The sequence below is a fragment of the Podarcis filfolensis genome (genome assembly GCF_964270895.1).
Source record: "Podarcis filfolensis genome assembly, chromosome: 6".
NCBI classification, from domain to species: Eukaryota; Metazoa; Chordata; class Lepidosauria; order Squamata; family Lacertidae; genus Podarcis; species Podarcis filfolensis.
In genome coordinates, this window is record NC_139609.1 from 19108226 (window position 1) to 19121562 (window position 13337).

The following is a 13337-nucleotide window of genomic DNA, read 5'->3' on the forward strand; positions in this document are numbered from 1 at the left end:
GTTCCTAGGAAGCTCAGAAAATATATTTTATTTTTCAGCATCAAGTCAAGCTTGGCTTAATCACCAAAGCTCCCCCCCCCCCGAAATAACAGCATAATCACAATATGCCAAAAAACCAAGGAGCAACAAAGCTAAACAGGCTTCCTGGGAACTGGAGTTCCAAACCCCAGATTCAGTTACTAAAAAGGCCCTATCATATGTGAACACCTGCCTCATACCAGACAGCCGGGCAGGGGGAGAAGGAAGTCACAAAGCAAGGTTTTGGATGAGGTAAGGCAACAGTAATCAGAGGTAGGAGGGAGAATGATGGGGAGAAATTGTCATTGATGCCCAAATATTACATATAAGAAGTAACACGACACAACCTTTCCATCAACTGCAAACTAGAGAAGTGTTAATGTGAATAAACTGACTCCTATCAGAAGATACGTATCAATTACAAGATAACAAGCCAGCATTACACTATTAAAAAAAAAATACTTCAGCAAAAGGGGTTTTAAGAAATACAGAAAGATTTAGAAAATTTCCACCAGTGGACATTTTTCAACAAAAATCCGATAATTTTATAGGTCATATTAAGGTCTTTTTGCCTCCTAACCCAGTCTTTCCTGCTGCTCAGTCTTTGCAGGGAGACCATAATTTTCTGCTTCTGATATTTCTACAGCAACACTTATGACTGTGATGTCATAAACTCAACCCCAACTTCACAGCAAGATCAAGCACAGTGAGCAGATGGGATGCAAAGAAGAAAGCCCATTTAAAATACAAATCTCTTTCATAAAGAAGAAAAGGGTGCAGGCACAGAGGGTGAATGGGTCTCATTTCTAAGTATGACATATTCAAAAGATTATCCTAGCATGAAAATCTATTTAAGGCTAGACCTGCAACAGACCAAGTAACTGTATAATTCACTACATTTTATGTTAAATTTATTAATTTAAGTTGAAGGTAGAAAATGCTAGTCAGAGGAAGGACTGTTATCAGTATCAAGACAGAGTAGGGGGAAATGTTTAGAACGTGGGGGGAAATAAAAGAGTTATGGTTTTAAACACACAACCTCAAACAGAAAGTCCCCCACCTTCACCAAATGTACATAGCTATGCCTTCCTATACAACATTAGGGACCCTGTTAGTGGAGGGATGTGGAACATCAGTCCTGGGGGCCAAATGCAACCCTCCAGGCCTGTCTGTCTAGCCCTTGAGACTCTTCCCAGGCCACATCTCCCATCAGTTTTGTGTTCTTGAACTGTGACCATGCTTCTTCCTTGCCTTGGTGGAGCACAGATAAGAATTTGTGAGTGCATGTAGAAAGCAGCCTACTGAACAGAAGTAAAATTCACCTTAGGTGCTCTGCCCACTTTTGCCTCTGACCCTACCCACCATTGATATGTGGGCACTGGGACTACATTTTTAAGAGTTGTTTCCTGTGATCCTGGAATAAAGTTTAATAAATGACTCTATCATATGGATAAAGCCCTAGGCAGGGCACTGTTTTACTTGTCATTTGAAAAAGACCAGGTACTTTTAAAAATTTATTTGATTCAGAATTAAATCCAAAGATGGGAGGGAATGGTAGTAAAATGGATGCAGCTGAAGCCCTGGGACACAAGATGAAGATCAAAATTATTTGGAAGTGAATTTTCCTCTATGGCCCCAGATTATCATTAAGCTCCTTCAAATCCTACAATTCTGTGATATTGACCTTGAAAGGGTCCTATTTAGGAAATAAGCATGTGCTGAATTTGTGAATTCAAGATAGAAAAATGACCAAACTAATCTCTTGCAAAGCTGAAAATATTATTTACACATACTGTGCCTTAACAGTCAGATGAATTCATAGTATTCCCAGTATAATGCTGTGTCCTCATTATACTATGCTACCAACAATTGACAGACTATGATAGGACTCTGCCCTGAGACCAAACTAAATTAAATATAACACAGACAGAAGTGATAATAAGTAATACAGGGTGGAACCTTACACCTGTAAGAAAATAATTAAGACTTTTCAAAAAGTGTTTACTTGTTATTGCCAGCAAATCCTCTCATTTAAAAATACATTGACTAGGATGTGGCCTGGAAGGCTGGTATGAAAATCTAACTCATACAGTGATTATTTCCAAAGTGCAGAGTGTAACTACCCAACTCTCACCATATGAAAGAGCAACCTAGACACAAAGGGCAAAATGAAAAGGGGAAGGCAGAGGAACACATACAAAAGAGACATCTAAAAGCATCCATCTCTCTGACCCAAATCATAACTAAGGTGGCAGCTGCAGGAGCATGTGAGGGAAGTTAAACCTTAACAAAAAAATTAAAGAAATGGTAACCAGATCAGAAGCTAAGGCAGGTATGAAATTCAAAGAAAACAGACAAGGATATCGCTCTTGAGAAGGCTTGGCTCAAGAATATTTTCCACCTTCCCCTCCCCACCCAGTTACAGCCCACTTTCCAGTCATAGTGCCCTGAAAGAAAGCTTGCAACAATAAATTATCAAGAAGTCCAAACTATTAGTCCCAAAACCAGAATGAGTTTGATCCAATGGTTTCCTTATTCCATCAGAGGAAGGTAAACTTTGGATCTATCCCAATGAAAGTCACTAAAACGATAAACGACAGGACTGAATAAAAACCAAACGTAATAATTTTACCCTGCCAAAACAGGCCTTGGGTGTCCTTCCCAACAACCTTTATGGAGGTCAACCTGCAGTCTTTGTGAAGAAGTGTATCACACAAAACAGCTACCAAAGAAACCCCACTCCTAGAGAATGTCATTGTAAACTCAGAAAAAAAATGTACCTGGCAACCACTTAAATGGTCTCAATGGTGCATAATGCTTAAAAGCTATGTGACTACATCTGCAGAACCCTCTGGCTTACACACTCACCCTTCTAGTGTGGACACCAGAAGAACTAAAGCTTTTGCTTCCATTTTTGACGAAATGCAATTTCACTATTTCTTCCAAAGCCAAAAGAACTGTGGTTAATTTACACTGTGGTTAACTCAAACAGGTCAGGATCTATTGTGGCTTGTTCACTAACAAGAGTTTGAAGTAATCAGAGTTTCACAAGTTCAGGCTAACAGGGAACTCTGATTAGTTTAAAAGCAGAAGCAGAAGCTTTCAATCTGCTCTTCATGGCCATATCAGAGGAGCAAATGAACAAACGCACAGTTCATTCAGACTCATTCCATTAACACTAAACTATTGCTTAGCACTGCAGTCAAACCAGCCCAGTGTGGTAGGAGTTTATATAGAAGGCCTTTTATAAAGGCCCAAGCCATTGAGGAATCTAAAAGGTCAGCTCTGGCCCTTTGAATTTCGCTTAGAAATTAACTGGCAACCAACAGAATAATATGGGGTTGCCAACTCAAACAATATATTCTGGATCCAGCGGAGTCCAGCAGTTTTACACACATATGCACATGGAGTTCGCCACAAAAGCCACACACACAGATGACAGGCCAACCAGCCAGCAAAAGCATAGCAACTCTTGCATGATACAGTCCAAGCAAAGTGCCTGTTAATAATCCTATTGCAGCATTTTGGATCAACTGAAGTTTCCAGACTGTTTTCAAGAGCAGCCCCATTCATCCAAGAAGCATGAAGGACAAAAATAAAATACACATAGTGCCAAGTGTGATTATTCTAGAAAAGAAGAACTGAATTATCAGAAAAAGTGACTACACAAAAACAAAGAAAAGCTGAGACATGCCTAGATGCTTTATAAGAGATCTAATATGAGAAGTACAAAGTACTGGACTGCACACAAAAAAGTCTCATGATCAGAAAATTGTTTGTTTTAACCAAGAATGAGAATAGAATCAGGAGTCAAGTATAGGAGAAACTGAATAGAGGACCAAAGAGTGAACTTTAAGTAAGGAAACAGAAACACATGTAAAGAAGGAAAGCAAAATGCAGTGTTGGAAAGACATGCAACCCAACAGGAACCATGAAATGGTGTTGCACACAGCAGATCAGGGAATGGGACAAGTCGATGACATAAATAAGTTTAGCCTATGGTAACCTGAACAAAGAGACATCACCTTGCCAACAAAGGTCCGTATAGTAAAAGCTATGGTTTTCCCAGTAGTGATGTATGGAAGTGAGAGCTGGACCATAAAGAAGGCTGATCGTCGAAGAATTGATGCTTTTGAATTATGGTGCCGGAGGAGACTCTTGAGAGTCCCGTGGACTGCAAGAAGATCAAACCTATCCATTCTTAAGGAAATTAGCCCTGAGTGCTCACTGGAAGGACAGATCGTGAAGCTGAGGCTCCAATACTTTGGCCACCTCATGAGAAGAGAAGACTCCCTGGAAAAGACCCTGATGTTGGGAAAGATAGAGGGCACAAGGAGAAGGGGACGACAGAGGACGAGATGGTTGGATAGTGTCTTTGAAGCTACAAACATGAGTCTGACCAAACTGCGGGAGGCAGTGGAAGACAGAAGTGCCTGGCGTGCTCTGGTCCATGGGGTCACGAAGAGTCGGACACGACTAAACGACTAAACGACTAAACAACAACAACAAACCTGAACAATGATGCAATCCAAAGACAAAACAACCCACAGGGCAACAATACCTTGGTGAAACAAACCAGCTGACATTCGGTATAGAAGCAGCCCATAATATTGCAAACAACAAATGTTGGAAATGACAAATCTTGGCAATGTCTTATATGGCAGTATTGTCAACAACTGATCATTGCTATTGCTCAATGACTAGAGACCTCAGTGCTGATCATACCATTTCAAAAGCTCCGCATAAAGGCACAAAAACACTTCTGCTTTGGCATACTGATTTTCTTCCCACAACACTAGAAAAAATTTCAAAGTTTGTGGTCACATAAACCACAAAGCATATTTCTGAAGAGGTTGTTTAAGCATGTTATTCCTGTACCTTTCATACAGAGTGGACCAGAGGTAGCCACCAACAGTCAACAGTAGAAGAGATGCTTTTTCCTTTTTGAAACATGCATCTTCATTTCACCTCATTTTATTTGTCACAGACATGCTAGAAACAAGATATTGTGTATATTTTTCTCATGTTTGTATTATCTAAAAAGTCTAGTATCTGCTGCCTCAAGTAATTTAGTCCTAACAGGTTTGTTCACAACCCAAGTTGCAGAGGTGTCAGTAATAAGGAAGGAATAGGCCATCCCAGTGCCGCAAGCCTAATGAAAGAACCAAACAAATAAAAAGAACTGATCTACACAGTTAGGAAAGAAAAATCACATGACACAGCACTCTCAGGATGGTACCATTTCAAGATGCAGGGAAGACAGCACATGTGACGACTTTCATTCAAGAAAAATTCCCTCCAAGTAGAAAATTAGCACTAGCCAGCAGCCTCTCCCATACACGCTAACTCTCCACAAGCAAATTATATGATGCTGCATGCCAGAAACTAAGACATGGCTCCCTACCTAGATCCTTAAATGGTACAGTCCTGAAATAGCATGGCTACTTACAGGGGCATAGCCAAAGAGAAAATCACCTGCTTAAAACATTCTAATTATACATACTGCTAAACACAACTTATTAAATTCATTAGAATGTGCAAATTGAAAAAGGTCAGAAAAGCTAAAGCATGAACTTAAAGTAAGCTGCATGTCTCCAATTAAATATTATATTTGTCGCAACTAACAATAATAGGGGTAAATAAAACACACGTAACATAGTAAGCTGTAATTAATTTTCCTATTATTGAAAATCTAGTGTCATAAAAAAACCAATTTAAGCAATAATTAAGCATATGTCTTTCGATATATTGCCTACATTTAAAAAGATATGTGAAATAAACAACCTGAACATATATTTTGCACCTTTAATTTATATGGATGAATACAAATGGCTAAAGTACATTACCTTCATTTTCAGAAGCCTGGCATTTTACCTGTAGCACCAAATCAAAAGTACTCTCTGGATTTTCCCTGGAAGTAAAAACAAAACATTTAATTAGTTATACATGCATCACAAGAATGCAAACTATCTGATTACAAGGGTATTATCGCTGCGCTTGGTTAACATTCAACTGCATGTTGACTTTAAATTGTTCTCCTCATATCACAAAGATATTCCTCTCTATCAATCCATGATGAGATACACACATAATTGCATCAAGATTCATGTCCAACAAACAATTTTCAATCTTGCAGGACAGGTGGTGTTCAATACACAATCTGTTTCCACGTGGATCTGACCACTGGATGATGGGACATGGCTCAATGTGGGGAAAAAATAGTCATGTGAATCCACATGGAAGCTGACAAATGCAATGACTCAGATACCCTGTCACAAATCAGAAGTAACATTTGCTTTTATGTTCTGAGAAAAATGATTACTTTTCTCCCCAATAGTGAGCAAAAAAAACCAACTACAAAAATGAGATTACTTATTTCAGGGGGGCAACGTATACAAAAATGTGTTATCTATCTAACTTGTTGGCATGCTTCCTTACAGTCCTGTAAGGAACTGTAATATCAGCCAGCTCATATTAAAACACTGAAATAAAAATCAAACTTTTAAAGTCAAAGAATGTCTTGTTTTTGAAAAAAGAACTGAGAGCTCAGCGGCTGAAAACCACTCCCTATTTAAAGCCATCAGATTGTGGACCATTCTCCCACACAAGGGCCATCAGGTTTTTTTAGATGAGTGGATGGTTTCCCTCCCGTTACATTGTTGCACTGCTATTTTGCTGCTCTTGTAACTTGGTTTAGTTTTGTGGTTTTAAACTTTCATTAATTGCATATTGTTTTGAAATGGTGATATTTTATGTAGCCCACCCTGGGGCCATGTGTGGAAGGGTGGGCTATAAATAAATGAAACCGTATAAATAAATAAAGCATTCAGGATTAAACGGCTTCAGAGTTGGTTTCATGTTGTGAATATGGCTCTGAAAAAATAGCATGGAGCGATTGCTTCCCATGCAAACTCCGTCCCAAGTTCTTATGACAGTACCAGTATTTCCTTCTAATGTCATGTAAATGTTTTGGGAGTCGGTGTAATGTACCAAGCAGACAGAGCTGGGTTTAAATCCTCACTCAGCCATGAACCCAGTCTCACTGCATGACCTTGGGCCAGTCTGGTGTTCACTTAACAATCCTAGTAAGACAAACCAGTTTATTGGTCCGGGAATTAACTATGTGCTATTTGCAAACTTGGGATAATGCCAGGATTCTAAATGATTACTTCAGAGATTATTGGCTAAAAAGTGCTTATCAAATGCAGTTTACTTCATATGCACGTAACCTCTTCAAGAAGAATGCTGGGCTCAGCACGACTAATAACAACAGAGAAACCAGTATACAAGCAAGCAGTAATTATTTCAGAAACAGGAACAGCATGTAGATGAAGAGAGAAAAAGAAGTTTCCTCTGAAGTTACAAGAGGAATAAAAGTCACTAGAGGGTTGTGCATTGGAGGGGGGATTAGCAGAAAACCAGCACCCAAAATAACCAATGTAAGAGAACAAAAGAGAGTTACACTGCAGCTTCACTAATGAAGAAATCTGAAGAAGTGTGTTATCTGAAGAAGTGTGCATGCACACGAAAGCTCATACCAAGAACTAACTTAGTTGGTCTTTAAGGTGCTACTGGAAGGGAAAAAAAATTTTTGTTTTGTTTTGACTATGGCAGACCAACACGGCTACCTATCTGTAATGAAAAAATGTTTGTTTAAACCAAGAGACCAGAATCCAGAACCTAAGGGTTAGACTGAAGGAAGGAGAGTCGCTCTTCAGGTAGGAAGAATTTTGTCCATTTCACCACTGCCTTTTTTGAACCACTTTTTTAAAATAATAATAATAATAATACAAACAAGAAACAAAGTTAGGCCCCACAGAGAAATGTAAGATTTGTTTGCCATCTTGGATCAGACAGAGGAACTCTTTAATTCATCATAACAAGAACTGAGCCACGTAATCTTGTGCTGATCTGCTTCCTTATTGGATTCCAATATATACAGCAGAGGTATCCCTTGAAACTTTATAGTTTTAATAGGGTTTGTCTTTGAAACCCTTTGGGGGTTTTTTCCTTTTCTCTGTTTTGTTTTTTGTAATTAATTTTGGGGGGTAATCAGGTATCAGCTGAAAATTTGAACTGAAATTGAAATATTAACACACATACCAATTATGATATAATTTTGCTAGGTTCTAAGTGATAATGGTAAAAATGTCAGAATGACACCTGAGGAGCTATGAGCAAACTAAAAGCTCATATTGAAGAAGGTACTAATTTTGTTTTAATGTTTATGTTCTTTCTGTATTTGTAATTTAAATTGTCAGAAATAAAAAGATATTTTAAAAAAAGTAATAATAGATTCTCAAATAGCATATGTTACCATGCCCTTGTAGCCCCTGATGAACAAAACAGGTAAATACAGAGTCAGAAGTCATCTTCTCTTGATCATGTGACTGAATAGTAAGTACGTAAGTCAAAGCAGATGTAGTAGAAGCAACTGAAGATGTACATGCTGCACTCAAGGTCAAATGGAGAGTGGGACAAGACACCCAAAAGGATGCATAGAGATCATTTTAATTTGTGTGATGTAAAATGCAAGCTAAATTGAACAATATGGTTGTGACTGTGAGCCATTTCTATCACACACTTCCTTTTCTTCTTTTTACTACAATATTGTACTGTACATCCTGAACCAAAATTCACAGAAGGTAAAAGCGCCCACCTTCTTAGTCCTTAATCCCCTGAAAATTCCAACACACACATACCCAACTTCAATTTGGGGTGGGGAATTAATACTATCATGCCTATCCACATACAAAATATGATTTGCCATACAATCCTCTGCATGTTTACTCAGAAATAAGTCCCGATGCGTTCAATGGAGCTTGCTCCCAGGTAAGTGTGCATAGGAATGTAGCCTTACTTGAGTGTCCAATTTGGATCCCTCCTAAAACAGCTGCAATAAAATTTGGGCAGTTCAGTCTGCTTCTAACAGCAGAGGTACCCACAATGACTAAATAAGAAACTTTTTATCATAACAGGCCCTCTAACTGTAACCACAACTTCTTGTCTCAGGAACTAGATAAGCATCTCATCAATTCAGTCTCTGAAATGATAGTAGTAAATTTTTGTGCTTCCTGCTGTGCATATCTACAAATTTGCTTCCACAAGAAGGCCTTTCAAGTTTATTTGTCCTTCACACCGTATTTTAAAGTGTCAACCCAGAGCAATAAATGTCAGACAGGCTTTCAGGTCTATTCCAAACGGTTCATCATAAATAGATTACTGTCACTTTGTTAGAGTGGAGGTTAAACTTCTTATCACTTTAAAACTACTCGGAACCTAAAGTTCAGCAAGTCTCACAGGGTCAAGGCTTTAACTGCAAATAAGAGGGGAAAGCCCAATCATTCACTTTGCAAATATATCTGCTTTAGAATTGGCTAATGCAGTCAAAATGTATATTGGCTTACAATTCAATGTCAAAACAGTAAACAAAGACCGATTTAGGAATTTTTTGGCATCTTCTGTTCACATCTTGACTAGTCACCGCAATTTATTTACCAAACTAATACCCCACAACCCTAAAATGCCCTCTATTGCAACTGGGGAGGGGTCCCCATACCACTGCAGGGCCCCCCAATGCCAAACCACTATTTCATAGACTCTAGTATGAGTGTTTTGACAGGCTGCAGGGTTCCCATGACATGCCATGCATAGTCAGCCAACCACGTGCAGGCTTCAGGGAAAGGCATGATGATCTTCGCAGAAATTAAAGCAGCACCCAGTTCCTGTCAAATATGTGGCTGACAGTCAGGGAGGAAGATAGAAGAGAGGAGGAGGACTCCTCCAGTAAGGTATAGGAGTCTGAGTGCCAGATGTTCATAAGGAGGCTGAAAATGTGCACTGGAGATGCTGAGGGAGGGGTTCCCCATGCCGGCTGGCAGTAGAGTTGCCAACTTCAAAACATCCTCCACCCTAGCCTGCTCTTGTACCTTTAGCAGCTGCTTAGTTCCTGAAAGTCACGGGGAGAAGCTTTTCACAGCACTGTCAACTGGTGAACTGTGCAGAGGTCAAGCTGCTGTTTAAAAGGACCCAGGAGGAGGAGGAGACATTTTTAATTAAGTTAAAGCTGTCAGATGTGTAAAGGACAGTGGAAATCTTCAGTTACCTATGATGTTTGTGAAGTGTTTATACATACATAAAAGGAAGAATAATATTGGGGTTATTGGTTTGTTTTGTTCTTGTTTTTTATTAGGTACTTTGTATTTTTACCTTGCTTTTTCATGCTGCAAATCTACAGCTGAGATCTACAGCCCCGAGATCTACAGCTGAAGGGTGGGACACTCCCAAGCCTGCTGAAATGGCCAGAGTGCTGGGGGGAGGTGGGGATCAGGGTTCGAATCTCCCCAACTCAGCAGCTCATTTGGATGACCTTGGGCCAGTCACCATCTTGTAAAGGTAAAGGGACCCCTGACCATTAGGTCCAGTCGTGACCGACTCTGGGGTGGCAGCGCTCATCTCGCTTTATTGGCCGAGGGAGCCGGCGTACAGCTTTCGGGTCATGTGGCCAGCATGACTAAGCCGCTTCTGGCGAACCAGAGCAGTGCACGGAAACGCCGTTTACCTTCCCGCCGGAGCGGTACCTATTTATCTACTTGCACTTCTGACGTGCTTTCGAACTGCTAGGTTGGCACAACGGGAGCTCACCCCGTTGCGGGGATTCGAACCGCAGACCTTCTGATCGGCAAGCCCTAGGTTCTGTGGTTTAACCCACAGCGCCACCCGCGTCCCTCAGCATCTCTTACTTAGCCTCTAACCTGCCTCGCAGGGTCGTTGTGAGGATGAGCTGTAGGTGGGGGGGTGCAGAACCAGGTGCACCACCTTGAGCTCCTTGATGGCAGGTATATCGTTGCAAATAAATAAGACGGGATGGGGGGGGAGATGGGGGGCGTGCAGGTGGTCTTTGCGCCATCCAGGTAAGGGAGCTTGCGCGGGTGGCTGCTGACCCTGACCTGCGGAGACGGGGGAGAGGGCGAAGGTCTTTCCTCCGCGGCGCCTCTCTCTCCTGCTGGCAGTGGGGCTGAGGTGTGGGGCGAGCGAGGGGAGAAGGCTTCGCGGCCTAGCCCCACGCCGACGCCTCCCCCGGCGCCCCCTCAGCAGTGGCTCCAGTAGCAGCGACCCCTTCCTCCTCCCTCCCTCCCTGCTCCCTCCTGGCCTCGGCGCCTCGCCCTCCCCGCCGCCGCCGCCGCGTCCACTCACTTGATCCGGCAGTCCATGGTCGCATCTCGGGGGCGCCTCGGAGGAGGAGGGCGGCAGCACCACCACCACCACCCCCGGCGCGGAGGAGACGCGAGGCGGGCGCCGGCCCGGCCTGGGCGGAGGAGGAGGCGGGAAAAGGGGCGCGAGGGTCTCCTCGGCCCTCCTCCCTGCTCGGCGCTCTCTCGCTCGCTCTAGGCCCCGGGGCGGAGGCCGGGCAAGGCTCCCAGGGGCGTCCGGGCCGAAGGTGGCCGCCGCCGGCCTCTCGCTCGCTTCGTCGGCAGCCAGAGCAGCAGCGGCGGCGGCGCCTCCCTCTCTCTCCCCTCAGAGGCGTCTCTCTCCCAGTTCCTGTCGCGGCTTCGCCGGCACCTGGCGGGAAGCAGGAAGCCCGGACCAGAGACGCTTCCCGGGGCTGAGGCTGCCCTGGCCTGGCGTGAGGCGAGGAGAAGCCGAAGGAGCCGCCGCTTCTCGCCGTAGTAGTAATAGTAGTAGTAGTAGTGCAGCGACTGAGGGAGGTTGCCAACTGATGCGGGGCGCGCGCGCTCCTGCGGGCCTTTTTGGGCCACCGGCTGCCCGGCCCGCGGGAACCAGAAAGTTGCACTTTTATAGCGCAGGAGCCGGAGGACTCGCCGCCGACTCTGCTGAACAGCCCCTTTTTTTGGAGGGAGTTGGAGGGAACTTGGCAACCGTCCACGTCAAGGGACACAGTCCACGGCGCGCGAGATCTGGGTTCGAATCGCTGCTTGCGCCCGGCCTTGTTTCCCTGGGCCTGATAATTTCCCTCTCGAAGGGTGGAAGAGGCTCTCTCCACCTGTCCCCGTGGGAGCCACCCAGTCTGAAGCTGGCGGGGAGGGCTGGGTGTGAATTTTTAAAATATACACACACAATAAATAGGAAGTGTGTGCTAAGAACATATTGTTCGTGGCTGCAGATTCTCCCCAGTATTTCTTGTTGGTTAACTCAGTCCCAGGGTAGTGAGCGAAAGATTGGTGAAAGATTCCTGCGTGGCAGGGAGTTGGACTATGATCCTGGTGGCCCCCCAAAAAATAAAAATTGTTTGCCATTCAGATATCCAGCAAGTTAGAAAGCCTCTTCCCTCTGTCCACCTCTCCCTTTCTTCTTAGACAAGTTGCCATATTTCTAACCCCTGGCAGGGCTCCTGTGCTTTTCACAGCTACTTTGATGAAATACATTTAACAGGCGCAGCTGACGTGGAGGGGGTCTAATCTTGCCTGTTGAATTTTTACCTCTTGTTGCAGCTGATAAACATACAAGCAGTCTGCAAGGGGAAGAAGGGGTTGTTGTATTCTGAAGAGCAAAAAAGAGGACGCATTTGCTGACTTCTACTTTTTAACTATGGATCACTATGACGACTCGTAGAAAAGAGGACGTGTCCTGGAAAAAGCGGACATATGGCAACCCGTCTCCCGCTTCCAGGATGGAAAACTTCCTTTCTGTTTTCAGCCCACACAGCCTATGAACGTACGCGCAAGCATATTCTCAGTAATGCACATTAGTTGCCCCTCTTGTGTTCAGAAGTAAATCAAAGGAGTTTATTTCCAAGCTGTTGAGCAGCTATCTTAGAATCATAGAATAGTAGAGTTGGAAGGGACACCAGGGGCCAATCCAGTCCAGCCCCTGCAAATGTAGAAATATTCTGCCCAGCGTGGCGCTTGAACCTATGACAGTGAAATTAAGAGTCTCGTGCACTACCAACATACACTTTCAAGGGTGAAAGTTGGACTTCTACAGTCTTTACAATGGAAACTGGTAGGTTGCAAGTTTGATCCCTGTAAATGTCAGCTGCATATTCCTCCATTGCAGGGTGTGGGACTCGATGATCCTCAAATTCCCTTCCAACTCTTGTGATTCTAACCCATTTGTGAGTGCAGGACATGGAGGTAATAATTTCACAGGAAATAATAGCATGGTGCTTCCACACTAATCTTTTAGGTATTGACTAACTACCCATTGGTCCTAGACTAGAGAATCCAGATGCTGCTCATTCCAAACCATTGCATTCCACTGTCTTTCCCAATGTCATGCCACTTTTTTCCTCATGGCCCAGTTATTCACAATTTTAAAACTTCCACCATAATTAAAATGCAGTCCTTTCAGATATAAAC

At 43.0% G+C, this 13337-nt stretch overlaps 1 protein-coding gene across 3 annotated transcripts in view; it reads right to left on the reverse strand.

The window, feature by feature from the left end:
- The window catches only part of DENND1B (DENN domain containing 1B), a 181792-nt gene extending 169600 nt beyond the window's left edge, over positions 1-12192 (reverse strand). For 2 of the 3 annotated variants that reach the window (XM_083620293.1, XM_083620294.1), the window contains exons 1-3: positions 12124-12192; positions 11215-12046; positions 5865-5929 (exon numbers count right to left, since the gene is read on the reverse strand). In XM_083620293.1, coding sequence (XP_083476419.1) covers positions 5865-5929; positions 11215-11231 — 82 coding nt within the window. In that variant the 5' untranslated portion in view covers positions 11232-12046; positions 12124-12192. The remainder of the gene's footprint in view (positions 1-5864; positions 5930-11214; positions 12047-12123) is intronic. The other variant, XM_083620292.1, reaches the window with a different exon arrangement.
- Between the last annotated feature and the right edge of the window lie 1145 nt (positions 12193-13337).